Source organism: Mycosarcoma maydis, chromosome 16 (assembly GCF_000328475.2).
Source record: "Mycosarcoma maydis chromosome 16, whole genome shotgun sequence".
Classification (NCBI taxonomy): Eukaryota; Fungi; Basidiomycota; class Ustilaginomycetes; order Ustilaginales; genus Mycosarcoma; species Mycosarcoma maydis.
This window is the reverse complement of record NC_026493.1, coordinates 279,070-306,924: the sequence shown is the minus strand read 5'-3', so window position 1 is coordinate 306,924 and position 27,855 is coordinate 279,070. Positions and strand designations below refer to the sequence as shown.

At 55.4% G+C, this 27,855-nt stretch overlaps 12 protein-coding genes across 12 annotated transcripts in view; 6 read left to right on the top strand and 6 right to left on the bottom strand.

The window, feature by feature from the left end:
* Positions 1-280: 280 nt before the first annotated feature.
* UMAG_05719 (uncharacterized protein) lies at positions 281-2,563 on the top strand (the record flags this gene model as incomplete). The annotated part of the gene is made up of 1 exon (XM_011393165.1): positions 281-2,563. The coding sequence occupies one exon, from the start codon at positions 281-283 to the stop codon at positions 2,561-2,563; it is 2,283 nt and encodes a 760-aa protein (XP_011391467.1).
* Positions 2,564-2,941: 378 nt separating this feature from the next.
* Positions 2,942-4,981, bottom strand: UMAG_05718 (uncharacterized protein; the record flags this gene model as incomplete). The annotated part of the gene is made up of 1 exon (XM_011393164.1): positions 2,942-4,981. One exon carries the CDS (start codon positions 4,979-4,981, stop codon positions 2,942-2,944), a length of 2,040 nt encoding a protein of 679 aa, XP_011391466.1.
* Positions 4,982-6,447: 1,466 nt separating this feature from the next.
* On the top strand, positions 6,448-7,359 carry UMAG_10940 (uncharacterized protein; the record flags this gene model as incomplete). The annotated part of the gene is made up of 4 exons (XM_011393257.1): positions 6,448-6,594; positions 6,694-6,808; positions 6,921-7,110; positions 7,182-7,359. The coding sequence occupies 4 exons, from the start codon at positions 6,448-6,450 to the stop codon at positions 7,357-7,359; spliced, it is 630 nt and encodes a 209-aa protein (XP_011391559.1).
* Positions 7,360-7,438: 79 nt separating this feature from the next.
* UMAG_10939 (uncharacterized protein) lies at positions 7,439-8,128 on the bottom strand (the record flags this gene model as incomplete). Its single annotated transcript, XM_011393256.1, has 1 exon — positions 7,439-8,128. One exon carries the CDS (start codon positions 8,126-8,128, stop codon positions 7,439-7,441), a length of 690 nt encoding a protein of 229 aa, XP_011391558.1.
* Positions 8,129-10,701: 2,573 nt separating this feature from the next.
* Positions 10,702-11,778, top strand: UMAG_10938 (putative NADP-dependent mannitol dehydrogenase; the record flags this gene model as incomplete). The annotated part of the gene is made up of 2 exons (XM_011393255.1): positions 10,702-10,765; positions 11,057-11,778. The coding sequence occupies 2 exons, from the start codon at positions 10,702-10,704 to the stop codon at positions 11,776-11,778; spliced, it is 786 nt and encodes a 261-aa protein (XP_011391557.1).
* A 310-nt stretch (positions 11,779-12,088) lies between these two features.
* On the bottom strand, positions 12,089-13,693 carry UMAG_05715 (uncharacterized protein; the record flags this gene model as incomplete). The annotated part of the gene is made up of 1 exon (XM_011393163.1): positions 12,089-13,693. The coding sequence occupies one exon, from the start codon at positions 13,691-13,693 to the stop codon at positions 12,089-12,091; it is 1,605 nt and encodes a 534-aa protein (XP_011391465.1).
* Positions 13,694-14,172: 479 nt separating this feature from the next.
* Positions 14,173-16,971, top strand: UMAG_05714 (uncharacterized protein; the record flags this gene model as incomplete). Its single annotated transcript, XM_011393162.1, has 1 exon — positions 14,173-16,971. The coding sequence occupies one exon, from the start codon at positions 14,173-14,175 to the stop codon at positions 16,969-16,971; it is 2,799 nt and encodes a 932-aa protein (XP_011391464.1).
* Positions 16,972-17,169: 198 nt separating this feature from the next.
* Positions 17,170-18,927, bottom strand: UMAG_10937 (uncharacterized protein; the record flags this gene model as incomplete). The annotated part of the gene is made up of 4 exons (XM_011393254.1): positions 17,170-17,721; positions 17,827-18,049; positions 18,135-18,615; positions 18,699-18,927. 4 exons carry the CDS (start codon positions 18,925-18,927, stop codon positions 17,170-17,172), a joined length of 1,485 nt encoding a protein of 494 aa, XP_011391556.1.
* Positions 18,928-20,175: 1,248 nt separating this feature from the next.
* UMAG_10936 (DNA-directed RNA polymerase core subunit RPC10) lies at positions 20,176-20,507 on the bottom strand (the record flags this gene model as incomplete). Its single annotated transcript, XM_011393253.1, has 2 exons — positions 20,176-20,196; positions 20,313-20,507. 2 exons carry the CDS (start codon positions 20,505-20,507, stop codon positions 20,176-20,178), a joined length of 216 nt encoding a protein of 71 aa, XP_011391555.1.
* Positions 20,508-20,824: 317 nt separating this feature from the next.
* On the top strand, positions 20,825-22,768 carry UMAG_10935 (uncharacterized protein; the record flags this gene model as incomplete). The annotated part of the gene is made up of 1 exon (XM_011393252.1): positions 20,825-22,768. The coding sequence occupies one exon, from the start codon at positions 20,825-20,827 to the stop codon at positions 22,766-22,768; it is 1,944 nt and encodes a 647-aa protein (XP_011391554.1).
* Positions 22,769-22,942: 174 nt separating this feature from the next.
* On the bottom strand, positions 22,943-25,084 carry UMAG_10934 (phosphatidylinositol-3-phosphate-binding protein BEM1; the record flags this gene model as incomplete). Its single annotated transcript, XM_011393251.1, has 1 exon — positions 22,943-25,084. The coding sequence occupies one exon, from the start codon at positions 25,082-25,084 to the stop codon at positions 22,943-22,945; it is 2,142 nt and encodes a 713-aa protein (XP_011391553.1).
* A 2,039-nt stretch (positions 25,085-27,123) lies between these two features.
* The window catches only part of UMAG_15022 (uncharacterized protein), a gene marked incomplete at both ends in the record, with an annotated part of 1,025 nt that continues 293 nt past the window's right edge, over positions 27,124-27,855 (top strand). Inside the window, 2 exons of the mRNA XM_011393281.1 lie at positions 27,124-27,204; positions 27,312-27,852. Of these exons, the coding sequence (XP_011391583.1) occupies positions 27,124-27,204; positions 27,312-27,852 (622 nt within the window). The remainder of the gene's footprint in view (positions 27,205-27,311; positions 27,853-27,855) is intronic.

Genomic DNA, 27,855 nt, shown 5'->3' with positions numbered 1-27,855 from the left:
CCCGAGGCTCAACCGTCCTCGCCTCTCGCTGTTGACTCCCTCTTCCTCGCTTCCACCTCGGTGCGCTGTTCCAAACGCCAAACGCCGCTGCGCTTACATCGAGAGTCAACACCAGCCAAGCAACGCCGCATACACTCGCTTCCCATCCGTCACAGTCGCTCGACTATTCTACCTCAAACCAATGCTAACATCGTCGCTGCTCCCCTAGATCCATTCCGACGCACAGCGTTGCCCTGTTCGGTCCCAACTCCTGCTCGTTCATTCCTCTTGATCCACAAGCATGACCGCTCCAGCTACCCCCTTACACCCCATCACCGTCACCAAGCCCGCTTCCACTCCCACTCAGCCCGCTTCGGCCTCCTCCCCCTCCCCCTCCGCAGCCGCTCGTCATCCTACCGCTGCTCACTCGCACAGCGCCAGGATGGACGCCGTCACCACCGCTGCTGCCATGGGCACGCTTCCCGCCGCCAACGGCCTTCCGGACGATCCCATCCAAGCCTCCACCGTCTCGCGCCTCTTTCCTCATCCGCCCGCTCCGGATTCCACGTCATCCTCGACACCGGCGCCTTTCACAGCCACCTCCGCCTCCGACTCTGTTCCTGTATCGCCGCATCCAACTTCGCCGCCGCGCACTCCGGCTGCTCCTCTCAGCATGCGCTCCGCCGCTTCGCCTTCCTCGCTTCTGGCCTCGCCCGCATCCGAGCGCGCCAATCCAATGTCACATGCCGGCGTGCATCCTGCCCAGCTGGTGCACAGCCTCCACCACCACCAGCATCACCACCACCATCTCTTTGCCTCGTCTGACGCTTTGCCAGTCCAGACTCACTCTAGCACTACCGGCTTGCGCTCTCCTGTTCGTGTTCGACAGCACGGCGCCGCTTCGCCCGTCGGCACCACTGGCACTTCTCCGCCCGGCTTGAGCGCAGCGCATGCTGTGCCATGGCAGCACACCGACCTGCACGCTACCAGCACGCCCCACAGCCCCAGCATCTTTGAGAGGGACATTGAACATCGCGACGCCAGCCATATTATGACCAAGCAAGAGGCCATGGACGTCGCCATCCCCAGCGTGCTTGACGACGCTGCCGAAGCCATCATCGAAGATCATGCCCAAATCGAAGTCGTCACACCACAAAACCCTGCCCCGCCACTCGCGCTCAGTTCGGCCGCGCTCTCGGTCCACAGTAGTACAAGCCCCTCTTCGTTCGGCCTCGCGTCGTCACCTTCACCTCCACTCTCTGCCTCTGGCGCTCTCGATACCGCTCCGCCTGGCACCATGGCAGCGCAGATTGCGGAAAAGCTCGCACCTCGTGCCACTACGCTCGATGACGCCAACACTACGCCTCGACGCTCTGTGGCAGTTGCTGCTCGTCGTCCTGGCTCAGATGCCGACAGCGCAGCCCACTCGATGCGATCGCGTTCGCCACGCGATCTTGCCGATGGTGGCAGTCCTGTGCGATCGCATGGCTCTGCCTCGCCAGTCGCACCCGGCTTGCCGCCAGTCTCGCTGGTAGCTGCTGTCTCGCAAACGCACACTACCACGCCGCTTCCGGCTCCCGCTGCGGCCAGCTCTGGTATGCCTACCGCCACCGCGTTCCCATCACTTCCGCTGCCCAACCCGTTCCGCTCGAGCTCTCCCAACCTCTCGGCCATGGCGATCCCATCGCTCACCACGGGCGCCGACGCAGGTCGTCCGGCTACTTCAAGTGTCAGCATCGATGGTGCCATCATCTCTGGCACCGAGGTGGCTACACTCGATCACAGCCTAGACACGATTGCCGATGTGCTCGCGGCGCACGATGCCGAGCAAGCAGCCAGTCCATACGTGCCACGATCGCCCGCGCCACCGGCTGTGTCCGGTACCAGCAGTCCGCTCGTGGAAAAGAGCCGAAACGTCGGCGGTTCGATGATCCGACAGCCTCAGCAGCACCCGGGCATGGGCGCTGCAGCCAACGCCAACCGAGCTCCGCCTCCGGGCACGCTCGGGCTGACTGCAAGTGCGAGTGGATTGGGCGTGTTCAACACGGGCGAGTCGCTCTTCCAGGCGCTTGCGTCTGGTTCGCCGTCGCCTTCAGCGGATAAGCGGCGACTGTCGTTTTTCTCGTATGCGGATATTCTCAACGAGAACAAGGGTGAGGTGATGGACTTGCAAGGTGTGGTTCGGCATGCGGCGGAACGGGATGAGCAGCAGCATGGATTGTTTCACGCGCAACCGCAATCGCAATCGCAATCGCAATCGCAGTCACAGCATGCTTACGGTGTAGATGCGGGTACATACGAGCCGTTTACGTCGCAGCCGTCGATTATGCAGCAGCTGGGTGGTGCAGGTATGGCGCGCTCCGTGAGTACGAGTGCAGCCGCAAGTCCGCGTATCGGTTCAATTGCGGCTGGCCCGAGATCTAGCGGTGCAGCCACTTCAAATATCAGCACCGTCTCTGGCGCCTATACTCCCGCGCGTGGTCGTCGCGATTTGCTCGAGAACAAAGCGCTCACAAATCGTCTAGACAGCTTGAATCTCGCTTCATCTACCACGCACCAACCAAACATTCGCAAAGCTGCCTAAGCGCCTACACCCCTTCATGGACCCTGGTTGTTCGCTTTCTTTTCATGGGCTGTTCGTAATCGTATTCAGTTTCGTTGGTTTTGCATCTGCTTTTGGCTTTTCATTCGGCATGCGTGTGTGCAGCTTGCGTGGATCAGCCACGTGGGGGGACGGTGCGTGCTGGCGTCGGGTGCTCATGCCAGGGCTGTGTGTTGCTAGCTGAGTGGCGATGCTTGGTACTCGCGAGAGATGGATTCATCTTCATACATACACTCACGACAGTCACGGTAGAGCTAAGTTGTGCAAAGTTGATAGTACATGTGGATGCGATTACGGGAGCTTGAGCGGTGTGCGAGGACTGGATGATGGCTATGCGTGGAGGCGGCGCTTGCCGACAGATCAGCAGCCAGGATGCGTCAACCTATTTTTAGGAATGCGATCCTTGGGGAAGCGCGAAATGTTCTTGTTCTGGTAGATGTCGCTGTGCCTCTCGATGTACTTGCGCGTAGGCAGCTCGTTTGGATCGCACGAAACGCGATCGTCCCTGCCGTCTCGCTGGTACATGCGTATGTAGTCAATCTTGAGTGTTCCGGGGAATTGCAACTGCCTCCATACCGGAGGCTGAAAGTTGTACGCCATGCCCAGGTTGACGATCATCGACATGGCTTCTCTCGGAATCAAGCGCCTGCTGATGTCCAGTTCGGGCACCCCCGTCAGTGCGCTCGCCTTCAATGTCCACGTGGGCTTGTCATCAATGTACCACGTAATGTAGGCGTCCGTCTCGCCATCCAAGCCTTTACCATCGCCGTTCATGTCCGGCTCCCACTCGACGCCAAAGTTGACAAACCCAGCATTCGCGTGTCTCTGGTACGCTCGATCGGGGATCGCGGCAAGCGCAGAGACCGACTCTTGCAGCTCGTTGCCATGGTATCCGTTGATCTTGGTGGTGTCTCTATCATGGATGATGTAGTCGGTGCCACTCACGTTGTTGTAAAAGTAATCAATGTCAAACGGAGCCACTTGGAGCGACTGAGACGACTGACCACCGTTGGCACCGATCGTGGCTTCGAGCATGTCGAGCTCCGGACTGCTACGCGCCACGTTGTTGTTGGGACCCGGATGGTCTTCGCCGGGACAGGTGCACGCCGGAAAGCGCAGACCTGGCAGGTACGAGAGTTTGTGGTTGACCTGGTAGGAAAATTGACCGTTGGCGACAATGGCGTGGTGTGGACCGGTGCCGTTGATCCACGTCTGGTTGGGCAGCGCACCGGTATCACATCCAGCATACGAATACGGCCAGATACCTTCGTTGACGCCGTTGTAGCCTGGTCGGCCCAAGTTACCCATGAGCCAAAGACCAGGCCAGAAACCGGCAGCGTCGGGGGTTCCCGGGAGCTGCGCATTGATTTCGAGGTAACCGCCGGTAAAGCAGGCCTTGTTCCAGCTTTGAAGCATGCCCGAACGGAAGTTGAGGTTGTTGGTCTCCCTCTCCTCGAACGAGATCTGCAGGTAGCCGTCGTCGGTGGTGTTGATGGCTTCGGGCGAGTAGTACTCGTAGTCGTTGGTACCCGAGTACCATCCGTTGTAGGCTTCCCAGAAGGGATCATCGCCGGGCCAAAAGGTTCGACCAGGCGTGTTGAACTCATCGCTAAAGACCAGATGCCATGCCGAATTGTCAACGGGCGAGGTACGCTTGTATGCCGACTGCGGTGTCTCTTGATCGACCAAGCCGCGCTTCATGTTGACGGGGAAAGTGGTGAAGGTGGTTGTGGTGGAGAGCGAGGCTGAAGCGGTGCCATCGGCATACTTTTTGCGAATCTCGATGAGGACGGGGTAGCCGAGGAAGAGCATGAGAAGACACAAGCCGATGAGAAGGAGCGTGCCGACGTTGAGAAGGCCTCGCATTGAAGTGAGGGATTCGGCAGTGCCGACTGTGCTCTTTGCTTTGGGATCGTGAAGCCAATCGTCGTCCTCGTCTTGAAAACTGGAAGCGATTCCAGCAGCGCCCGCCTTGGAGGCGTACGCGGCCTTTTCGGCATTGGTAGCATAACTGAATTGGGACGAAGAGTGGACGCTGAGGTCCGACTCGGAGTTGGGTGCCGTAGCGCGATATGCGCCCATGAAGCGAGGCATGGCGGTGCCGTTGTTGGTCGACTGTGAGCCTGTCGAGTAAGAGTGGATCGTGCTGGTGCCCCTGCCGGGTTGAACAATGTTGGAATGCGAAACGTTGGGAGAAGGATCTGTGCGGAATGGTCTCGAGTAACTAGCAACGTCGTGATCTGGATCCTGGCCTAGCAGACCCGCCCTATCGTTGGCGTCTTGATCTCGGTTCATGATTCTGCTCGAGCCTCGAGGTTGGGTTCTAGGCTGGGACAGATTTGGGGTTTGTGTCGAGATGGGTTGATAGCGGGCAGCAGCCGCAGCTGATGAAGCGCTCATGGGGTGATGCAGCGTTGAAGGACGGTAGGGATGTCCAGAGTGAGGCTATGATGGTGGCACAAAGGGATAACGACCAACGTATAAAGGCAAAGTCTGTGAGTGTTCAACTTGGACGGAGTCAGTCCGACAAGACAACCAAATTGGTCTCACGGCGCATCACCGACGGAACCGGTTGCGCTCATCTCTGCGACACTGCTCCAGTCCCAATCGTGAATCATGAATCACGAATTGAATCAATTGGCCGACACGAACCATGGATCACGAATGCAAGCCGGTCGCTGTGCTGGCTGTGCTGGCTGCTTGAATGCTTGACTGCTTGACTGCTTGACTGCTTGACTGCTTGATTGCTAGGCTGTTTTGGTGCTGTCAAGCATGATCGGCAGAACCGACGTTGTTTCGATCAAGTCCCTCGCCAGTCGTGAATCAAGGATCTGTATCAGTGCGATCAGTCATGATCAGAGTAAAGGCGACACAGTCACGAGTGGCTCATCTCCTTGCACAGCAGTGCAGTGACGGTTCAAAGCCTAGCCGCAGGGACGAGCAGGGTTCTCGGTGCGGTCCAGTAGCAGTGGTTGAGCGGACAGGCCCGAGGCTGCAACATTCCTTTTTTTTAATTTCTTCTTTTTGGTTCCCACTGCGGGCTCGGGCTTGTATTCTGCATTCGAGACACGGGCACGGCAGCTGAACAGAGCGAAACCAACTCGCAACTTTTCGCTGGCTTCGTGCTTAGTTGGTTTGACATGCGAGAGTATGTTGTGTATATGCACGCCAAGAAATTTTCTAGTGTGATGAATGATCTGCAACACGGGTGCCAGTTCGAAGCGAATCACGAATACCGTTGGTGCTTTGCCAGCGGCAAGCGCGAAACTTGCCGTCTCTCCCGCAGGAAGCGTGAACCACGAATCACACTCACGATTCGGTGATTTGTGAATGTGAAACTTTTGACCCTCGGACTGCCATCAATCCACGTTCGCTTTGGTTCCGTCCAACTCCCAAGTGACTCGCCATTCCGACGACTCGTCGTGAATCACCGCAGGGTCGCTCTGCGCGCACGCCACGAATGCCACCGGTCAAAGCCTTTTGTTGTGTGTGCTTGCATGCCTGAGCCAGGATCGCAGGATCAACGCTGGTTGCTGCTCTTTTCCGAGACGCTAACGGCCAACCCAGGCGAGTCGCGCATCCAAACCAAGCGTGGCTGCGACTCGTGCATGGCGATTGGATTTCCTCGGATGTTCTCAACGTGATTGGCAGTCAGCCTGTCTCGGTGCGCAAAACGTCGCCAGACACCATCGGATCGCTATCGGGCCCGTGACGGCCTTCCCTTCCTGTTCTGGCGGGTTGTGTGTTGCTTGTTGTGTAGGCTTCCTGTCTTTGCCCTCTTCACCGACGTCGTCATCATCCTCCACGATCCAACTGCTTGTTCCCTCTCAGATACCCTACTTGTCCGCTTCTGGAACTCACTCAGCATGCTATCGCATCTCACACCAATGCTCATCTTTGTCGCGGCGCTTGCCACCTTAGCAGCTGCACAGTCGACTAGCCGCTTCGACGACCTCTTGGACGACCTTGCTGGTACTTGGAGTACCGGCAGTGGCGCTGTACGCACCGGTCCCGTATGTATCCAGCTTGCAAAGTACTCGACTTGCTCAAAGGACAGAGCTTCAACTCACTTTGATCACATGTTTCCTCTTCTCAATATGAATGCTTTATAGAACTTCTGGAACCCACGCACGCAGCAGTTCAACGTTCCACCATCCGCTGGACACTCTTTCAGTTTCACCAAGGATGGCTTCTGGGAAGAGGCGCTCTTCCAGTGGTCCAACGATCGTAAGTGTTTTACCGTCGCTAGACGCTTGGCGCAACTCATGCATACAGGCCACCAGCTCACCTCCCGCCTCCCGCCTCCCTCTGCTTGCCTTTTTCTTTTTCTTGTTCGCAGCAACATATCCGCACTGCGTCTCCGCCCTCCTCCTCTGGCAACACGGCAACTTTTCGCTCAACGCAAATAACGGCACGCTCCGCATGGATCCCTTCTGGGGCGATGGCTTCCAATCCCAATGGACAGGATGCGATACCACCTCATCAGCAACCAGCAACAATACGTTGGCCCCCGTAGCCTCCTACAACCAGTAAGCTCGCCGTCTCAACCCTCTCGTCACACCCTCGTTCATACTGACCCTCATTCCTTTCGCTGCAACAGGGTGTACCTCTACCAGACGCCAGCAGTGTCCACCGACGCGCACTTTGGCGTTTCAAGTTGGAAGCTCGAAATGGCCCAGTTGAGCGGCGAGCTGCTCAACCCCATGTGGAAGGTGCTCAACCCACCATCAATGCTGCCTACCGACGTGCTCCACATCAAGAGATACGGCCTAGAATGATACCACCCTCACTTGTTCAGCAACAACCATGCACTTGACAACGACCATCTAGAATACATTCCATGTTCAAAATCGCTGCTCAGTAACCAAACGGATACAGGCCATCTCCAATGTCGATCCGGTTGCCAGTAAAGCACACCCTCACCGCATCCATCCATCCCGCCTGGTCAGGATCCTTGTACGTGCCTACGGGAACGCCCTTGATCGTCTCGTAAAGATGCATGTTCAGGTCGACACTTCTCCATATGTTGGCATCTCCAAAGTACGCCGTAAACTCTCCGGCTGGGCCGCGGATCCTGGCTTCGGCACCACACCAGTTGCGCGTCATGTTGCGCCAGAGCCCCATGTCCGTATCGTGAACCACTCGCTGTTCCGATCCCACAGCCTCCGACATGTTCAGCAATGGCAATGAAAAGATTGGACTCGACTTGTTAAACTGCGCACCACACCACGTCGTCGTCTGTTGCTCCTTCCAGTAAGGCTGGAAAGCGGTCGCCTCGATGGTGAAGCATGTGCCGAAAGGGTTGTTGTTTGGACCGGTGCCATTCCAGAACGGTGGATCAGCAAACGGTGATTTCGGTTTCGACTGTAGACCTAGTCGATCTCGGAAGACTACCAGAGGAGGGATCACGGCAGCGCAGATGCACAGAAATACGACCAGACACCAGAATCCTCCTTTGCGATAAAAACGTTTCTCGGGCAACCTCACCAGCGGTTCATCCGAGAAGCCGCGCGTCGACGTCGAGATCGAGTCTCTCTCGTACCCCATGACGACAGTGAGACCGTGACGACAGTGAGACTGGGAATCGAGTTGAAGATGAGCTGCCAAGATACGAGTGGATCTCGGTGATGGTGGTTGGCGTGCGCTCGTGTCACTGAGAAGTGCAAAAGAAAGCTACAAGATACCAGTCGGGCAAGGTCGTGGTTGATGACGTGATGCTGGGTGCACAGGTACGTGTGGCTGAGTCGTTTGTGGTGCCGACAATGCTTGCAAGACGGAAGAGCCAGAAAGGAATCGTTGACGATAAGCAACAAGATTGGTCTGAAATAGGTGCGAAGCCGTCGTGTGCAGTCTCACTATCAAGCAAACGGTGCACAGAGTCTTGTTGCAGATGGTGATCTGCAAAACCTCAAGAAATGTAAGCGGAGAAGGAGCTCGTTGCAAAGCTTGTCTTGGCCAAAAGCAAGGCTAAGCCAAACGGCGGATGGAAGATGGGCGATGGTAGCGAGAGGAGAGGAGAGTGCGTTGCTGGATGCCAAGCATCTTGGTCCTCATCGACGAGGACCCTTGCTATGACGGGCCAGGCAGGACTCGACTAGCATCGACCATCTTTACGGAGACTCACGATTCAGCAAATCACGAATGAGGAGCAACGGTGGCAACACAGCAAGAGGATCGAATCAGCATTTTCTTCGCGCGCTCCAATCGTCAACTTACGCTTAATGCACAAAACTACAACAAACGGCACAGCCCTCGCTAAGTTAAGTTAACACGACCCGTCACTGACCAACACCGAAGTCGTGCGCCCTGTGCAAAATTCCCGACTGGCTATGATAACTAGCGCGCGCGATTTGATTATGACGGCTGTGGCCAAGATAGGGTTGGCAGATTGCACTTACGACTTGGCGCCCAGTCTCGAGTGACAGAGTCGTGAGTGGAAGCGTTTCAAGGCTGACTGACCCTTCCAACATGGTAGCCAAGACGTGCTGATTGCCAGTTTCTCTCACTCGCTCTCCTGGATTCCAGAGGCTCAAGAAGACTCGCTTAGATCATCTATAAAATCGCCGTGGATCACAGCCAATAGTGGTAACTAGCGATGATGCGAGGCCACATCGACGTTCAAGCTGGCGCTACAGCTACCGAGAGGAAAGACCCCGATCGGTTCCACTCGGGTCAGGGCAAGATTCGTCAGCCAATTTGGCCCAGGGTCGAGTTCTGCTGTCGCTCTATGCACCCTGAGTGATAAAGGAAGAGGGGAAAGTCGCCGAGATCGAGGTTGTGAGCTGTTGGAGCGAATGAGTGCAAGCCAAGCTCAGCCATGCTGAGCGATGTCGTGGCCCGATCTTACGCGTCCACGTGATGAAGCATCAGAGATACCGATTGTCCCGATCGGATCCAGCGTGCAGCGAAGCTTCTCGAAACATGACCCTTGGGAGGAGGCACAAGAAGACAGTTGGCGCTGGATCATCTGGCTTGGTCAGCCACATGGAACCCACTCATGACTATGATGCGCTTCGCGATCTTGAGTTGACCTAGGGTTGTGGATCGACTTGGATTTCTTTCCATCTGATCAGCGATCGTGGGCGTGTCTGCTGCCCCGTGCGCGCGTCATGATTAACTTCTGTGCCCATTGTATCGCCCCACAATCGTGAATTGCAGTGTAGACCGAAACGAGCCTCTAGCGCCTCTCGAACTAGATCATTCCACAGCCTGCCATAGTGCACCTTTGACCATCTTCTGGCTCTCTGTAGGAGATGCAGGCCCAACAGTCACAGGTCGTTGACGATTGGCATTGTAAGATTGGGGTAAACAAGCTCGAGTGACGAATCTGAGGTTGTCTTTTGTTGTTGATCAGTCTTCCAGATGGCTGTGTTGACCTGCTTGCCTTAGCAGGCTGGAAGCGGAGCACAATTGCAGATTGTACGAGGTGGCGCGTGCCATCGCATTCACCAAAGCGCACAGTGTGGAGGCTAGGCCAGGCTCGAGTTGCAGCTGCAGCTCCAGCACCAGCACCAGCTCAAGCGACCAAAACAAGCCAAGCTTGTGACGCTGCATCGCGTATTCACGATTGGACCCCTTGCTGGTGAATCAGCAGCCTTGGTCCTCCTTCTCTGTGCTCTGTGCTCTCTGTGCTCTCTGTGCGCCAGAATGAGAAACTCCACCTTGAAACCTACGCTCAGGCCAAGCCCAACTTGCACGATTCATGATCTCACTGAACCGCAAACGTCTCTCGGCGCGTACAGTGCTGTACTGTGTTGCAATCTCGCAGCGCAGCTGGAAGCCAATCGTGAATCACGAATGAAGCTCAGATGAATCGTTCCGAACTTTCGAGTCGTGAGTGGTGCTCGCTTCGGTAGCTTGCTCCGTTCCTGTGAGCTGCTTTCCCACGCGCCCAAGCCTCGCCCCACCTCTTCAATCGCTGACGCTCACTCGACCCTGTCAGGAAGAGCCTGGAACAATTCGCGCTGTCCTATATAGTCCTTTGGCTGTGCCTTGACCACTGGCATCTGCCTCTTCGCTGCCTCTCCCTCTCTCCCTCTCTCCATCACCATCGTCTCGAACGTCTCGGTCTTCTGTTCACCCGTCCTCTTTCCACTAACGTTTCTACATTCTTAAACAAAATGCCTTTCGTCATCGACCTCAAGGGACAGACCGTCGTCGTCACCGGTGGTAACCGTGGTATCGGTAAGTGATACACATTTTGATTGGCTATCTCGCTACGACGACACGTTCTCGTACTTGTACGATGTACGTGTTGTCCAGAGAGGCTGCAAGGCTGTCTGAGAGGCCAAGCAAGTCGGTTCTGCAAGAGCTTGTTCCTAGAGCAAGCGCAGATGATAGAGAGCAGTGGACTGATCCAATTTCATTGCCCACCTCTTTCTTGTCCGTGCAACGCGATCGCTCTCAAATCGCGCTTCTCGTCCCAACCTCGACCCGATCGTCTCTACGCGCTATTCTGCTTTTGCGCTTCTGCAGGTCTCGCCATCAGCGAAGCCGTTGCTGCCGCTGGTGCCAATGTCGCCATCCTCTACCGCTCGCACCCCAAGGCCCAGGAAGCCGCCGAGAGTGTCGCCAAAAAGTTTGGTACCAAGGTTAAGGCCTACCAGTGCGACGTCGGCGACGACGCTCTGGTCAAGAAGACGCTCAAGCAAGCTCAGGACGAGCTCGGACAGGTGACCGGTCTGGTTGCCAACGCCGGTGTCTCTGTTGTCAAGCCCGCCGTCGAGCTGACCTCGGATGACTTCCGCTACGTCTACGACACCAACGTGTTGGGTGTCTTCAACACTGCCAAGGCAGCTGCACAGCTCTGGATCGAGTCGGGCTACAAGAAGGGCTCCATTGTCATTACATCATCCATGTCTTCCGAGATTTACAACCAGAAGGGCCTCAACGACCCCTTGACCCAGGTGTTCTACAACTCGTCCAAGGGTGCTGTCACCAACTTGGGTAAGTGTCTGGCTGCCGAGTGGGCCACGCACGGCATCCGCGTCAACATTTTGGAACCCGGCTTCTGCAACACGGAGCAGACGAGCGGCATGGACAAGAGCATCCGCGACTACCAGGCTTCCAGCATCCCCCTCGGTCGCTTCTCGGAGCCTCACGAGCAGGCCGAGCCCTGCGTGCTCCTGCTGAGCGACAAGTCGTCCTACATGACCGGCTCTGTCTTGCGTCCCGACGGTGGTTTCACTATCTGGTAAAAGAAAGAAAAAACTTTCACCGCAGTCTTGTTGTGAAATAGCATCTGGTGTATTGTCAAGACGGGTAGTGTGTGTGATTTGTGGTCTGAGTGAAGCGGTGCCAGACCAAGACTTTGATGAGAGTGACGGGCTGGATAGTGCAACGACGATAAATGCAGCAACCGCGAACCTAAGCCGAGATTCTCACTTTTGATGTCACAGCACCAAGCCAAGAGCAGACATGGGTCACAGAGGGCCAAGATATGAAAGGATCAAATTCGAGTCGAGCGTGACCAAGAGGATGCAACACACATAAGGAACGAAGGCCAAATCATTTGCATCGAGCATGAACGATGGCAGCGCCATGCTCTTCGTACTCTTGTTTGGAGATCCAGAGTTGATGGAAGGTGCCGAGACTGGCCAAGATGCTTGCGCCGAGCCAAGACGAGTGTCTTCGTTCGGTGGTATTGCCGGGCGAGTGGATTTTGATTTTCTGGTTGGGAGCTTTGACGCCGAGTTCGTAGCTGAGTCGATCAGAGAGACCTTGGATGAGCGAGCTGCCGCCGACGAGCACAATGTTACCGTAGAGTGACGGTCGCGAGTCGACATCGACGGCGTTGATCGAGGAGAGCACCATATCCGCCAATCCAATAGCCGCTTTTCCGCCTGCAACGCTCGTCGCACCAGCTGCGCTTACCGATCCGCCGTTGACAGCCCCAGCCTCGGACGACGGCTGAGACGATGCATGCAGCACAGCACCGAAGCTCTCGCTCGATGAAACACCATTCCACAGCGCAGGCGTGAAGAGCACCTCGGCAGCCCGAAGTCGCTCTACGCCAAACGCGTCATTGTAGCCGTCTGGGAACTCGTACATTCGTCCACTTCGGAATTGCGCCTGCTGATCATCCCACGGCACCTCCAACACCTGTGCTACGCTCTCCTTGAAGTCGTTGACAACGCGATTGATGTGGTAGCTGCGGAAGGAAGAGCTGGCACCTTGCACGCGCTCCTGCCTCAGGACCACATTGGCCGGCGTTCCAGGGTCAACCGAGCTTCGACTCTTGATGACGTACTGCGGCGTCACGCCCGCAAACGTCGCTCCGCGTCCATGGTGCAGACTGTACAGCAGTGCACGGTTGATCGCTTCGCCGCCGTTGTTGTGCCTGTAAATGCCTTTTCGAAGAATAAACCCGTCGACGATCGGGATCGTCGACACGTTGGTGCTGCCGACATCGATCACCAAGCTGCTCGGCTTGCCTGCAGCGAAACTGCTGAGCACAGATCGGTTGGCCAAGTAGAACGCAGGACTACCAAGCGTCTCAAACGCCAGCTCGGTGAGCTTCTCCCTCGACTCGCGTGAGTTCCACGCTGGCTCGGTCAGCAGCAACGGATGCTCGCTTGCATCGCACGACAACGAATCCAGACCAAACGAACACAGCTGTGCAAATGCAGATGCATCGGCGAGCATGCCGTCGTCGTCAAAGATGGGCGCAATCTCGAGGTTGGTCCGGTACAGGTTCAGCTCATTGTCGCCGACGAAGCGCCGACGCTTCTTTTCGCGATCGACCGAAAAGCGCAGCGTCTTGCTGGCGGATTTGGCGCGTGCTTGCCTGAGTCGGTGGTCGGACGCTTCTTGGGTTGCAGCCGCTCCGCCGTTGCCGTTGGACGTGGAGAGTGCTTGGCCGTCGGCCATGGTCTCGTCACCATCCACGGGTTCCGCGCGTTCGGTGGGTTCGACGGTGGACGAGGATGATGTAGCGAAAGCGGCTTGGGACTCGAGTTCGGCAATAGCATCATCGGTGATGGATGTGTGGCCGTAGTAAGACGGAAGCACTACACGGGGTGCATCTTCGCCGGCCCAACCGACCCGGCTGGAAGAGTGACCAGCATCGATGACAAGCGCGTTGATCTCGTCGCCTCCGTATACGCCAGGCATTGTGATATGGACCGCTTCACTGGGATGTGGTAGGAATGCTGTTTGTTGGTCGTGTTACGATTAGCACTGCCTATCGAAGCTGAAGCAGTGGGGCTGAAGATGTGGTCCACAAGGTGTATTATGCTGAAGCGCGATCGAGATGGCTCAAGCTCGTTCATCTGCCCATTCGCACTCACGACTCTCTGCCTCGCGACGCGATCTTCTTCCATCCGGCCGAGAATCGTAATGACTTCGACTCCACAACTCACACTCACAACTTGTGACTGCTGCTGCTGCTGCAACGGCAAAATTTCGACCGAAAAAAAATCAATGGAAAAAACGCTGTTTCTTCTCAAAAATTGTGAACCCTTACTGATTTACAGAAGCACTCAGCACGGCTCTCTTACCACTTGATCTCGACCGTATCCCAACCACCTATCGTACCGTATCCTCTATTGATACTGGCTTCGATCACGACCAAGGCTAACGTATCCTCAAATATGGTGCGACCGTCCTCTTCCAGCTCAGCGTCAGCCTCTGCTGCGCGCAGCGGCGCTGCAAAGAGGAAGCGCAACCTGCCCACAGCCACGAACCCCACCACAAGAGCGTCAGTCGCCGCCAACGTCAAGGGCAAGGGCAAGACAAAAGCGCTCGAGCTTGATCTTGTTGTTTCAGATGACGGTGAAGAGGATGGCGAGCTTGATCTGGAGTCCGACAGTGGCGACGATGATGCCAACGACGACGACGACAACGACAACGAACAGGACGATTTCCCCGAGATCGATCTCGAAGACAGCGACGATGATCAAGATGTGGAAGATGAAGACGAGCCAGGAGCTCAGGAGGAGGTAGACAGTGACAATAACAAACAAGCATCCACACAAGTGCATGACATTCAAGTAGAAGAAGACGACTCCTCAGAAGAAGGCTACAACTCTTCCGACATTGATAATTCTGACTTTGACGACGATGCCGACGAAGGTGATCTGGCCTACGATTCGGCTGACGAAGACGAGCGTGCTTCCGCTTTTGCTGCTCGCAGCGACGCTTCGCAGACCAGCATCGACGAGGAGTTATCACGTATGATGTCGCGCTACTCTTCCAAGCCGGATGAGCACTCGGGCTCGCTCTCGGCCACCAACAAGCTCGGCATCCCGCGTTCTCAAGCAGCACAGGCGTTTGATCTGCGTGTTCGCAACCCAGACGGCTCGGCCAAGGGTGTCTTCAAGCGCAGCGAGATAACCGGCGAGATGAAGCGTGTCTACCCCGAGATCGATGCAGCCTATGACTCGGACAGCAGCACAGAGGATCCAGAAAACAGGATCGGCAACGTTCCGCTCGAATGGTACGACGACCTGCCGCACATTGGCTATGACATCAACGGACGCAAGGTGATGAAGCCAGCCACCAAGGACGAGCTGGACAAGTTCCTCGACACGGTAGACGGCGATGGCGAGGCATGGTTCTCTGCGCGTGACAAGTCTACCGGCAAAGACGTTCGGTTGAGCGACGAGGAACTGGCCATTATTCGCAAGCTCCAGAACGCCGAGATCCCAGATGACGCTTACGACCCGTATGAAGACTACGTCGATTGGTTTACCGGCGAAGACAAGGTCATGCAGACAGCATTGAGCGGTCGACCGGAACCCAAGTCACGCTTTGTACCCAGTAAATGGGAGCACAAGAAGGTCATGAAGATCGTTCGTGCCATCCGCGAGGGTCGCATCGTGCCCGGTGCAGCTGCCAACAAGGACGCCAAACCCAAGTTTTACAACATCTGGGCTGACGCTCACGAGAACGACACGCGTAGCCCGTGGGCAGTCATGGCGGCGCCCAAGCTTGCGCTCCCCGGTCACGCCGAGTCGTACAACCCACCGGCAGAGTACCTGTTCAACGAGCAGGAGCAAAAGGAATGGCAAGAGGCCGAAGCCGAGGACCGCAAGCAAAACTTCCTGCCTACCAAACACGATTCGTTGCGTCGCGTCGGTGCCTATCAAAACTTTGTCCAGGAACGCTTCGAGCGATGCCTGGATCTGTATTTGGCGCCTAGGATGATGCGCAAGAAGTTGGATATTCACAATCCGGAAAACCTGTTGCCCAAGCTGCCATCACCGAAGGAGCTCAGGCCGTTCCCCATCACGACGAGCGTGGTGTATGTCCATCCGGACGGCGGGCGCGTGCGCTGTTTGTCGGTCGACCCGACGGGTAATTGGCTCGTGACGGGTGGCGATGATGGACGCGCGAGATTGTGGGATGTAGCGATCGGAAGATGTACCGCCTCATGGGATGTGTGCGAAGGTATGCCCAAGGCCGAACGTTCCGCCGTACATTCGATCGCCTGGTGTCCGACCAAGAACTACTCGCTCTTCACCGCTGTTGTCCACGGTCGGGTCGCCGTGATCGCACCACCGCAGACGCAGAACTACGCAAAGACATCAGCCAATGCCATATCTTCGAAATCGGCCTCTTCCTCCAGCGGTGCTACGGCCACCTCAACCGCATCGTTCCTCTACGCCACCTCGGCAGCGGCGACCTCGATGCCCAGCAAACCGGACGCGCGCTCGCCCGTCGCTTGGACTCGTCCTTCGGAAGCGGAACGTCGTACCGGTGTCGCCATGCATCTCAACATCACCTCTCCCTCCGCCGCCAACCTCAAGACGGTGGTCTGGCACAACAAGGGCGACTACTTTGCCACCGTCTGTCCTGACTCGGCTGCGGGCTCGGCGGGTTTGCTCATCCACCAACTCTCGAAACACCGATCTCAGTCTCCGTTCCGAAAGGCGTCAAAGGGATCGTCGATTCAGAAACTCGTCTTCCACCCGACCAAACCATGGATCTTTGTCGCCACCCAACGCTACATCCGCATCTACGATCTTATGGCGCAGTCGCTCATCAAGACGCTGCAGTCGGGCTTCAAATGGATCTCGACACTCGACGTCCACCCCTCGGGTGATCATCTCATGGTAGGAAGCTACGATAAGAAACTTGCCTGGTTCGATCTCGACCTCTCGGCGCGACCGTACAAGGTGTTGAAGTACCACGCTAGGGCGATCAGGTCGGTTCACTTTAGTACCAGCTGGAACCTCGTCGCTGATGCAAGTGACGATGGAACGCTGCAGCTCTTCTACGCCAAGGTTGGTGCCGATTATGGAGAGAACCTCACCCTGGTTCCGTTGAAAGTGCTCAGGGGCCACGAGGTCAAGAATGGCCTTGGCGTGTTGGACGTCAAGTGGCACCCCAATCAGCCGTGGTTGTTCTCTGCGGGTGCTGACGGTAACGCACTTCTGTGGACAACGTAGAGACGCAATGCGAGGTGCTTGTTCCTTTGAGTCATTCTCCATTTTTGGACATGTAGCCACAAAAAGCCTGATCATCTCGCGATTGTTCTTGAGTTTTTGTGCGTGCGGTGTGTGGACTGCATGTGTGCGTGAATTTGACCGTGTGCCATTCAAGGTTAGTGAGGCTGTTGACTGGTTCAACGAGTCGCGGCTGTCGGCTTACTGATCCTTCTTATTCTCTCCAGCTTGCGGCAAACCACTAGCCGCAGCCGCAGCCGCAGCCGCAGCCTGTTGCTCCTTATCCTCGTCTCGATCCTCTTCCACATGCCCTTCCTGTTCCATTCCAGACTTGTGCTTCTTGCCGGCATCAGCTACCACCTTCTCGGCGGTACGGATGAGCTCCAACTCGCTCCTCAACTGCAACAACTCCTTTTCAAACCTCCTTCCAAACACTTCGACGTAGTACGAAGCACCGTTCCATACACTGATAACGAAAATGCCGGCAAAGAAGACTGCGGAAGCCGTTCTGTTCGGATAGAGCAGCAACGGTGCCGGCAAGGTGGTGATGATGGTATAGACGAATTGCAGCAGCATGAATGCTGGTTCCCTTCTTTTGGGTGGTGCTTTCCCGAGCAAGTTGGCAACTGGGCCTTTGCCTTTGCTCATGGTCGAGTATGAATTGATCCGTTCTCCTGTTTCGATCTTGCTTTTCTTGCGGATCACGATGAGTTCGTAATAGACCAGTTGCCAGATTAGGTAGATCGTCACGTTCTGTGTGCCCTCGGCAGAAAGAGCCAAATGGTGAGTTCAGCTGGCTCTGAGCAGAAACTGAGTCGGCTAACAAGAAGAAAACAACCAAGGCAAGCGGCGACTTACAAACCAGAAACTCGTGTATCCGTTCAATGTGATCAGATTCTTCAAAGCTGGGAACCTCGAGACCGCCTCATCGTGCGGCATAAAGTGGACCATGGTGGTGAAGACGAAAGGTGGGTAGAGGTGGATGAAGAGCGAAGTCATTTTTTCGAGCGAGTGGAAGACCAGACTATTACGCCATGTGGCGACACTGAACGCCAGCGGGCCGTGTGCAGCACAGTAGCACCTGTTCATGTGGTAACCCCAGCAGACAGGAATGCATTAGTATCGACTGCACATGGAGGGCGACCAGAATAGGACGAAACACTTACACAGTGAATAAGAATTCCGAGCTGGGAAACACCCAAATGAAGAGCAAATTGGCGACGTTCAAGAAATAGCAGAAGTCAAACAAAAAGTAATGCCACTTTTTGCTGGTATACGACCACACCCTCAGTGGTAAGAAGTACAGCGCCAGAAGCGAGTACAATGTCGGTATCAGCTCGGGTCTGAGCGCAAAGACCAATGAGCTAACCACGAGGTTGCATACGCCCACGACGAACGAGATCTTGTCGCGCAAACGGACCACCTTAGCATCCATCCATTTCTGTTGCAGGTTTTCGATACGTTTAGAGACGCGTAAGCGCATCTTGGTGAGTTCATCGTCCATCTGCTGCAACTCTCGTTTGGAACGCGCTTTGCGGACGAGCTCTTCGCGCCTCCGACGTGCGCGCGAACGCATGTCGCCGGAAAAGGCGGACCACTTGCGCCCGGCGAGGTCGATGCGCGGTGAAAAATAGGTCTCGAACAAGTCTAAAGCGTTGGGGGGTTTAGATGTGAATGAAGAGTAAAGGTCAGCTGGAAGCCTTGGCAAGAAAGCAGGGGTAAGCGCTTACCACTCAGAGGCAACGCGGCGGCGGAAGCGGAAGAACCAAGCAGATCGATGCCCTCCATGGATGCGGATGCACTCGAGTGATGAGTGCGGAAGGACGGTGTAGATAGCGAGCCATCGTCCGAGCATGCTGTACTGGACGCGCGAGACAAGGTGGGTCTGAGAGCATCACCAGAGGAAGAGACATCCGAGACGTGAGAGTAAGTGGAAGATGTCGAAGAGGCGCGTCGCATCGCAGCTCCTCCGAACGCGACGTCGCTGTCAGCATGGCTGAAGGAAGAGTCGGGAACGTCGAGTGTATCTGTTTCCATACTTTTTGCAGTCGTCGTTTGAGTTTGGTGATGAGGGAGAGAGGGACGATGTGACTGTGGGTGATAAGGGGTTTGAGGGCATCACGATAATAATCACGAATCAGTCGTGAGTGACAGCATCGCGCAGTACTTTTTTTTTTTTTTTTGGCTTTCTCCACACCAACACACGCACGCACGCACGCACGCACGCAGCAAGCAGCACCCGCAAATCACGATGCAATCGTGAATCACGAATAGCACACTCGTGACTGCTACCCTACGTATCTCGCATTGGCGCTGGAGGTCAACGCGATTGTGATTTTCTCAGCCTCACGTCTTGGAATCATTAATGATAGATTGAATCACGAATCGTGAACGTCGTGATTTGCAACGGTCTTTGCCATCCTCACAAGCGCGAATCTCAGCCTCCTTCGAGCCGATCTCAACTGCTTGCCGAACAGGAGAAGACGTCGACGGCGCCCAATTGACGTCACTCTCATCTCTTTGCCCCCAAGCACCACTTCAAACGTCGCAACCTCATCTGGACGGTCACACGACAGTGCTTGAAATGCGTACTTGCTTGACGTGGTCGTAACGGGGTCTTTTCAGGACCTCTGCCTCTTGTTCCATGCTGGCACAGCCACTTTTCACCCCTCAAGAGCATTCCGAACGGCACAAACACTCTACTACGGCCCATTTTTGAGTTTGATGTGTGATCGATTCTGGAGAGCATGCTAAGAGTACAGAGTGAGAAGGACAATACAACGAGAAAAGAGTGAAGCGCGAAACAGCGAGAAAGTTTCGTCGCGGAATGACAGCCATGGGATGGTGAGACAACGCGAAGCGAAGGGCGGAAGCATGTTGATGAAGAACTTTTGCCCGGTTAGAGCGGATAACATCGGCAGAAGTATCAAGAAGCTGACGTGGTTGGAAGGCGAATAACGAGGAACGGATTTTGTGGGCAAACAATAATGGCGGTGTAGCCCAGCGACTAACCCGCCATAGCCAAGTGTATGTGGTTCATATGTTGTTGGCTGAACCATGATTACCGGCGCCTGACAGTACGCAGGCGCTAAGTTGACCAGAGCCTTTTGTCTGCAACTCGTCCAAAGTCCTTTGTTCTCTGACTTCCGCAGGCAAACGTCTGGGCCAACATCTCTGATATACGAGCCTGGTCCGTCAAAGCTTCATCTAGCGAGCTTCGAAGTGCAACTGTCATCATGGCGAGCAGAGATCAGGGGCAAAGTCAGTATTCATCAAGCTTGTCTCAACAAACGTCAACTTAGTGCATACGTGCGACGTTGCATATTGGAGAACCGATTACGTACCATGCGCTTGGTCCTCTTCTTGTACATAACACGGTGACCGCATTCTCTGCAACGGATGGGTTCTCGGGGTCGAATCTCGTTGGTGGCGGCGCAGTCGGCGCAAATGTACTCCATGACCGGATTGCGAGACGCCATCCCACCCAAGCCTGCACCACCGCTCGGTGCTGATCCTGCCGGTCTTGTTTGGTACGACATGGTTTATGTATGCCTCGATGGGATCGTTTGACAAAGGTAAGGGATTGACCGACGGAACATGTGAAGGAGGCGAGGTAGAAAGATGTGAAAGAAGAAAGCGAGTCTAAAGTGGAGAAATCGTGAATCGTGAATCACGAATGCTGCGAATTTTTCATCTCGAACGGACCCTTGCACAGGTCGAGTCACGTGACATTCACCACTATCCCGCAATCATGAATCTTCTCGATTTCTCGCGTTGAGGGTATGCCACCTGCGCTCTTTTCCTACACCATTGCGGCCAGTTGGCATCGTCGATCACTGCGGTCAACGTTGAGGACATGTTAGGCCAACTTGAGGGTATCATAGTGCTCAGTGCCGATGGTCGACCCGTGGTCCACTCTCATTTTGCCAATCGGATCCCGACCTATCCTCTTCTTTATTCGGACTACTTTGCGACCCTTTTGGCGGGAATCAATTCGGCCAATGCGCACATTTCTGCCTCGACGACAGCTGCTTCAACGACAGCGGGTGTATCGGCGGTGGCTGCGCCTTGTTCGAATCGCATCTACTTTACCAAGGATATCAAACCTGTCATTTGGGTTCCTGGCGTGCCGGATGTCAGCCCGTTGGATCTGCAAACCGAGTCCGAGGGAGACGACGAGGAAAATGTCGACGACACGGCAGAAGTGTCTGCGAATCTGGGAGAACTGTCCTTAGCTAGTCAGCTGAGTGCGCGTATCACCGCCAGCCGTACCGCTGCTTCCAACGCAGTGTCGGAAGATGTCAATGTTTGGGACGAAGCCGAGCCTTCGCATCCATCAACGTCCGATCCTCCAGGAACAACATTATCGATAGCAGAAGAAACAACCACGAATGCGCCTTGCCTACCATCATCCTCCATTGCAACTGCAGCTGAACAGCGAGGTGATCACGTCGTTCAGCAGGTTGCCGAAGCCCTCGCCGAGCAAGGGGCGGCACTCATCCAGGTCGCTTCCGGACCGCTTCGCTTTCTCTGTCCCGTCTCTCGCGAAGTTGATCCTCTGGTACCTTTATCGTTCTTACGCTCTTTCATTGCTATCCTACAAGAGTACCTTAGCCAATCTACCGACCCCACTTTGCTCACCGAAGACACCTTGCGCGACAACTTCGATATCGTCTATCAACTCTTTGAGGAGATTCTCGACACCGATGGGAACATCCTCACTACCGAAGTCAACATGCTCAAGAGCCTTGTTCTTCCGCCCAACTGGGTAGGCAAGCTGGTGAAAGCGGTAGGAGTGTCGGGATTGGCATCTGCTGCTCCACCACCGTTGATCTCGACGATCCCGTGGAGACGGCCCAACTCCAAGTACACGAATAACGAACTGTATGTCGACCTGGTGGAGAGCTTGGAAGGCGTCGTCTCCAGAAACGGGAAACCGGTGGCTTTGGACATTTGGGCAGCGGTGCAGTGCAATGCGAGGTTGTCGGGGAGTCCGGATCTATCTTTGACATTCAACGCGCCGAATCTGGTGCAGGATGAAAGTTTCCATCCCTGCGTGAGGTGGAGGGTGTGGAGGAAGGAAAAGAGGTTGTCGTTCGTTCCACCGGATGGAAACTTTGAGCTGGTGTCGTTTCGCGTTGGTCAGCCATATCTTGCGACGGCCGATGCGGATACATCTGGCAGCAAGGGCCCTACAAATGGTTTGTCCAAAGTGATACCGATCCAGCTGTCACATTGTATCGAAATGGACAAGGGCTCGGCGACGGCGCTGATACAGGTGCAAGCATCGCCTCGGACCAGTGCGTCAACCCTATCTTGTTCATCGGTTTCCTCGCACCCGAAACCTCGTAGCCCTAGAGGTGCCGATCCAGCGGGGACGCTGGAAGACGTTGTCGTCACCTTCGGTCTCGGACCAGGCGTCGTATCGTTAGACGCATCTGTCGGCGGTGCGCCACTACCCGCTACCACTTTGACCCGCTCCATAGTTCCATCAACGGGCGACGGCTACGGCAACTACATCTACGACCCCTCCACCAAAATCCTCCGATGGACCATACCCAAATTGCTACCTTCCACCTCGCAGCGGCCTTGCCTCTTGAAACTCACCTGGACAACCGGAGACGCTCGTAGCCTCCCCACCCACTCGAGTGGCATCACAGTCGGCTGGACGAACCCCACGCAAGGCTTGAGTCATCTCAAGGTGGATTCTGTCAACCTGACCAACACCAACACGCACGCGTACCGACCGTTCAAGGGCGTCCGTTCGTTTTCCAAGGGAAAACTAGTTTACAGAGTCTAGTCGCAACCAGCAAAGCACACGTACGGATACAATGACTCGGATGCATACCATTATCGCACCAGAAAAGAGATTACAACCAAACGACGTGAGGTATCAGGTGACATAGAGGAGCCCGATGGACAGGGGTGAAAGACCAAAAATGAAACAGACGCAGCAGAATATCACGTATCAACGCTAGGAAGCATGGAGCATGAACTTCCACCCTCTGTCCGTCGCCTCGTCCAGCCAGGCGGTGAGCGAAGCATCGTCTACGATCGGATCAGACTTTTCGTTGCACTGGAACGTAGCAACGTCGGCGCCGAGCCTCTCTCGCGTCTTTTCGAGCAGCTGAGCAAACGTCGGGCTGGGCGGCATGCGGAGCGCGATGACGCTATCTAAATCGTTGCGACGCGCCACCTTGATTCGGTGGTAGGCGACGTTTGCCGATGAGCCCGAAGTCACGCCTTGACCCGACGAGTTCTGTTTGCGATGACCACTGGACGCTTGTGATGTGCGTCCCGTGCTCGCTGCTCCGCCTGTGCCACCAAATACGGCACTGCTCCTGGTCGAATCACGTTGCCCTGACGAAGCGCCCGCAGAGCCGGAAACCAGCGAGGCGTTGCGCATCTTTGCACTCAGCTCATCCTCTTGCTTGGATGATGAACTGCTGTGAGCTACAGGTTGATCCTCGGCATACTTGTCGACGCCATTGCTTCGCAACTGCTGACTGGTTCTCTGGTTGCTGATATCTAGCCCTCCTGCAAGATAGGCGTACTCCTTGTACTGTAGGCTGCTATCCTGTTCATCCGTTGGCCCTCGTGGAGGATGCGAGGTGCAGTGGTCACCTGGACGAGGCTCGAAGAAGAGACGCACGAGCTCGGAGCGCATGATGTATTCGGGAAGCGAACAGAGCTCGATGATGTACTGATCAAGGTCGACGCGACGCTGGGATGTGATGAGATCGTCAACGACATCGAGCGGACCGGGCATGAGTGGAAGGATGCGTTCGCTCGCATGGCCATTTGCATCCGTCTCGCGACCAGCTTCGGCGGGGAAGTGGTCAAGCAATGCGATTTGGAACTCGTAAAAGTCTTCGTAGAGGCGATAGAGGATGAGGTCGCGCTCTTCGCCTTCGGGTGCTGCGGGCGCATTTGAAGGCGCAGATGCTGAGGGACCGGCAACGTGAGTGGCTTGGATGCGGAACCAGTAGTCGCCCTGCTCGTAGTGGAAAGAATCGACGGTGGCTGAAGTGATGATGCCTGTGGGTAGCGGCTCGCCTGGTGACATGCCTGGTGGAAGCTCCGTGAGCGGATCAACGGCGTTGTCGTCAAAGGACTGCATAGCACCGGCCAGAGACCCGCCTGATTGGTGATAGAGATCATCCTTGGGTGGTGGAGTAGGAACGGGTAGCGATGAGATGGAGGATTGCTGAGCATGTAGACCGCTTTGTGGGTAGCCGACGTGGTTGCCGCTGCTTGTCGAGGCGGCAGCGGCCATGTGAGTGTAAGGCGAGGCGACGGCTGGTTGCGCTGATTGCGGAAAGTCGAAGCGACCGAGGGGAATGGTGTTCTTCTTGTACTCGGCCGTCATTTTTTTCCATTCTTCGACCTTGGGGACGATGCCGCTCTCGATGAGTTCTTGCACATCTTCGATGGGTCTTCCGGTGACAAGATCACGGATCTCGACAAAGGCAACAGGGATGAGACCGGGACCGCCAAGCCTGCCAATGGGCTTTGCGACAAACCATTCAAAGTTGGATTGGGCGATGACGATGATGGACTCGCCCGCCTTTGCTTGGAGCTCGTCGGCGCGTTCGGCAAGAAAGTCGTACTTGACCACGGCGTAGAGACCACCACCGCCTTTGGCAGTCATTGCGGCACCTGCAGCACGGCCGCCGTAAGCCTGGGACGATGAGGAGGAAACTGCTGCGGAGGCCAAAGAGGTCGAGGGAGGTGACATGCTGCCAATAGTAGGTGAGGTGGCGCCTGGACCGGCTACGGTGGCAGGATTGGCACGATTGCTCTTGGAAAGCACATCAAAGTGGCTAGATGGTACGAGACCACGGGCGTTGGTCATGGGGTTGCTGGCCTCGAACCATTCTGCGTTGGGAGTAGGGTCGGAAATGACGTGAAAGAAGTCGCCCTTGTGGAAACTGAGCTCGTGAGGCGATGCGGATCTGTAGTCGCGGATAGCGCGAATGACGAGCTTAGGTGGCTGAATAGCAACGGCTCCCTTGACGCTAGCAAAAGTGGCTGGACTGGCGCTGGATGTGGAAGGCTTGCCACCAGAATGGCGGTCCTTGTTGAGGGACCTGCGAAAATCTTTGAGACCCTTCATGATGGGCCAATCGCGGTAATGTGCGTCAATGCGGCTGTGGTGTTGCGACGGCGGATCAAGCTGCAGCGATGATGGCGAGTACGCAGATGGATGGAGATTAGAGACGCCTGGCAGAGAAGCTTCGTTAGGAGATCGTGATTGTCGTCAAGAGAAGCGTGCAAGCGTGCGCAGGAACCGAGTTGGCGCCGATGCCGGTTGTGTGCGTGTGAGAGATAGGTGCGCGAGTGGATGGGATGATGACGGCGTCCGAGCCAATGTGTACGAGAGCCAAAGAAGAGCCGAGAGGATCGAAGGCAGAACAAGATGGCGGAGAGAATCGAAGAGTTGATCCGTCCAAGATTCACGATTGTCTCGCAAGGCAGACGAGCTGGACGGGAAACGTCAAGCAAGTCGAAGCGTGGTCAAGTCAAATTGACTCGTGACTGATTAACCGCGACACGACGGCGGTCAAGCACGGCAGACAGCTTCGGTTCTAGTCGCGAGTAACTCGTTACTTATGAAACAAAAACAAAAACGGAAAAAGGCGCTAAAAAAATCCCAAATCAAAAACAGAAACAAAAACAAAACCCAAACTCAATCCCAAACCCAAATCCAAATCCAAATCCAAATCCAAAATCAATCACGAATACCGCATCGAAACACGAAAGGGACCGCCAAACACGAGGCCAATTCGTGATTTGTTCGTGGTTCACAATCATGAATCACCCACCACGAACCGTGAATCGGGGATCGTGAACGTTGACGGTTGGATCGAAGCGCCTATCACGCTGCTGTCTCTCTGGCTGGGCGCGGATACCCTCTTTGTCGCAGGCGTCGATCTGCATCGGCCATCCAGTAGGATGCGGTTTCGAGTCTTGCCAGCCGATATCACTGCCGCTTTTGGTCAAAGGCAACAGCTGCAGCAATCATGAACAGCATCGAACGAGATCTCGTCAGATAGAAGTTGAGATTGCATTGCGACTGACGATGCGCAAGTCTGATGCAGGCGTATCTGTGCGTGTGTGCATCTGAGTGTGCTTGTAGCTGGCATAAGCGAGATCGGCATTGAATGGTTTGGATCCGCTGATCTACTTACTGTATCTCGAATGCATTCAAGCGCTCGCTTCCATCTGCTTTGCATCTGCACAGACTCAGCTCAGATTGAGCCGAGATTTGTTTTCCTCTTGCAACAAGTGTCAAGTCACAACTCGTGAGCAGTCAACAGGCGTTGATGCAGCAGCTCTCGCGATTCACGATTCGTGATACTCGTGACTGAGGGCCCGCTTTTAAAAAACACACACACAAAAAATAAAAAATAATAAAATCACACACACATCCACGCAACGTAGATGTTCCCTCTTGCACTCGTGACTCTTGCCGCTCGCCACGATATCCATCAATCGCGTCCCCGTACCCTCTGCCATCAGAACAGCTGCAACATGGTCGACTCTGTAGTCATTTTCAGCCGCGGTTCCTATTCTATTCCTCGATCAGGCGACGACGCTGCCATCGATTGGTTACATACACCATCTCATCGTCGCATCCAACCCGACTCGAGCGTTCAACGTAAAAACGCTTGTTCGCTTGTTTTTTAACCGCCCACCGCACGTGACGTTGACGGTTCGTGATTCATGATTCACGATTCTGATTCGTGATTCCCCTTGCGCCTAGCCGCTCCAAAGATAATGTGAGACCGTGTGATACGTACAGCACCGAAAAATTGGGTGAATCGTGAATCGTGAATCGTGAATCGTGATCCGAATTCGTGATTGTGAATTCACGATTCGCAAGCTAAAACGTAACGGTGAACCCCCCCCGCAAACGGCTTTGTCTTGACAACAAACGTCTTTTGGCGTCAGAGGCAGCAGCAGCTGAGCTGGCTGGGTCGATGGGATAAACGTGAATTAAAATCACTTTACCCTGTCGCGTCTGTCACCGTCACTCACGACTCACGACTGGTGCTTTACCTCCTTCTGGCTTCGCTTCCTTCCATCACTTTATCCACTTCTTGTCTGCCTACTTATTCCTATTCCACATCTCCCTACCAACAGCAGCACATCATGTCCACTCGAGTCTACGTAGGCAAACTTTCCCCCGATGTCCGTCGTGCTGACATCGAAGACCTCTTCCGCGACTATGGCGTAAGTCTCCCTCCCTTTTTACGAACCAGATTGATGCGCGTCTTTCTGACTCATTCACGCCTAGGCACCTCTCTTTCCTCTCTCCCCCTCTCCCCCTCTTCCTACAGCGCCTCTACGATGTTCGCATCATGGGCACGTTTGGCTTTGTCGAGTTCGAGCACCCCCGTGACGCTGAAGATGCCATCAAGGACTTTGATGGCAAAAACTTTATGGGCGAGCGAATCATAGTTCAGCAAGCAAAGAGCGCAGAGCGTCGTCGTGAGCCTGCTGGCTATGCCTCCGACCCCTACGATCGTCGAGCCGGCGGTGGTAGCAGCTACGGTAGGGACGCTCCCTCCTCCCGCTACGGCGCTCCTCCTGCGCCTCGACGTGAGCCGAGGGTCCGCCGCGGCCAATTCCGTTGCATCGTTTCCAACCTGCCTCCCAACACGAGCTGGCAGGATCTCAAGGACATCGGCCGTGAGCACGGTGCCGTCTCGTTCGCCGACGTCGACGCTTCCCGTCCCGAAGAGGGCGTCATTGAGTACGACAACCGTGACGACTACGAGCGTGCCCTCGACAAGATCGAAGGCATCGAGCTCCGTGGCTACAAGCTCCGCATTGACCCTGCTCGTCCATCTCGCGATGATCGCGAGCGCAGCCCTCCTCCTG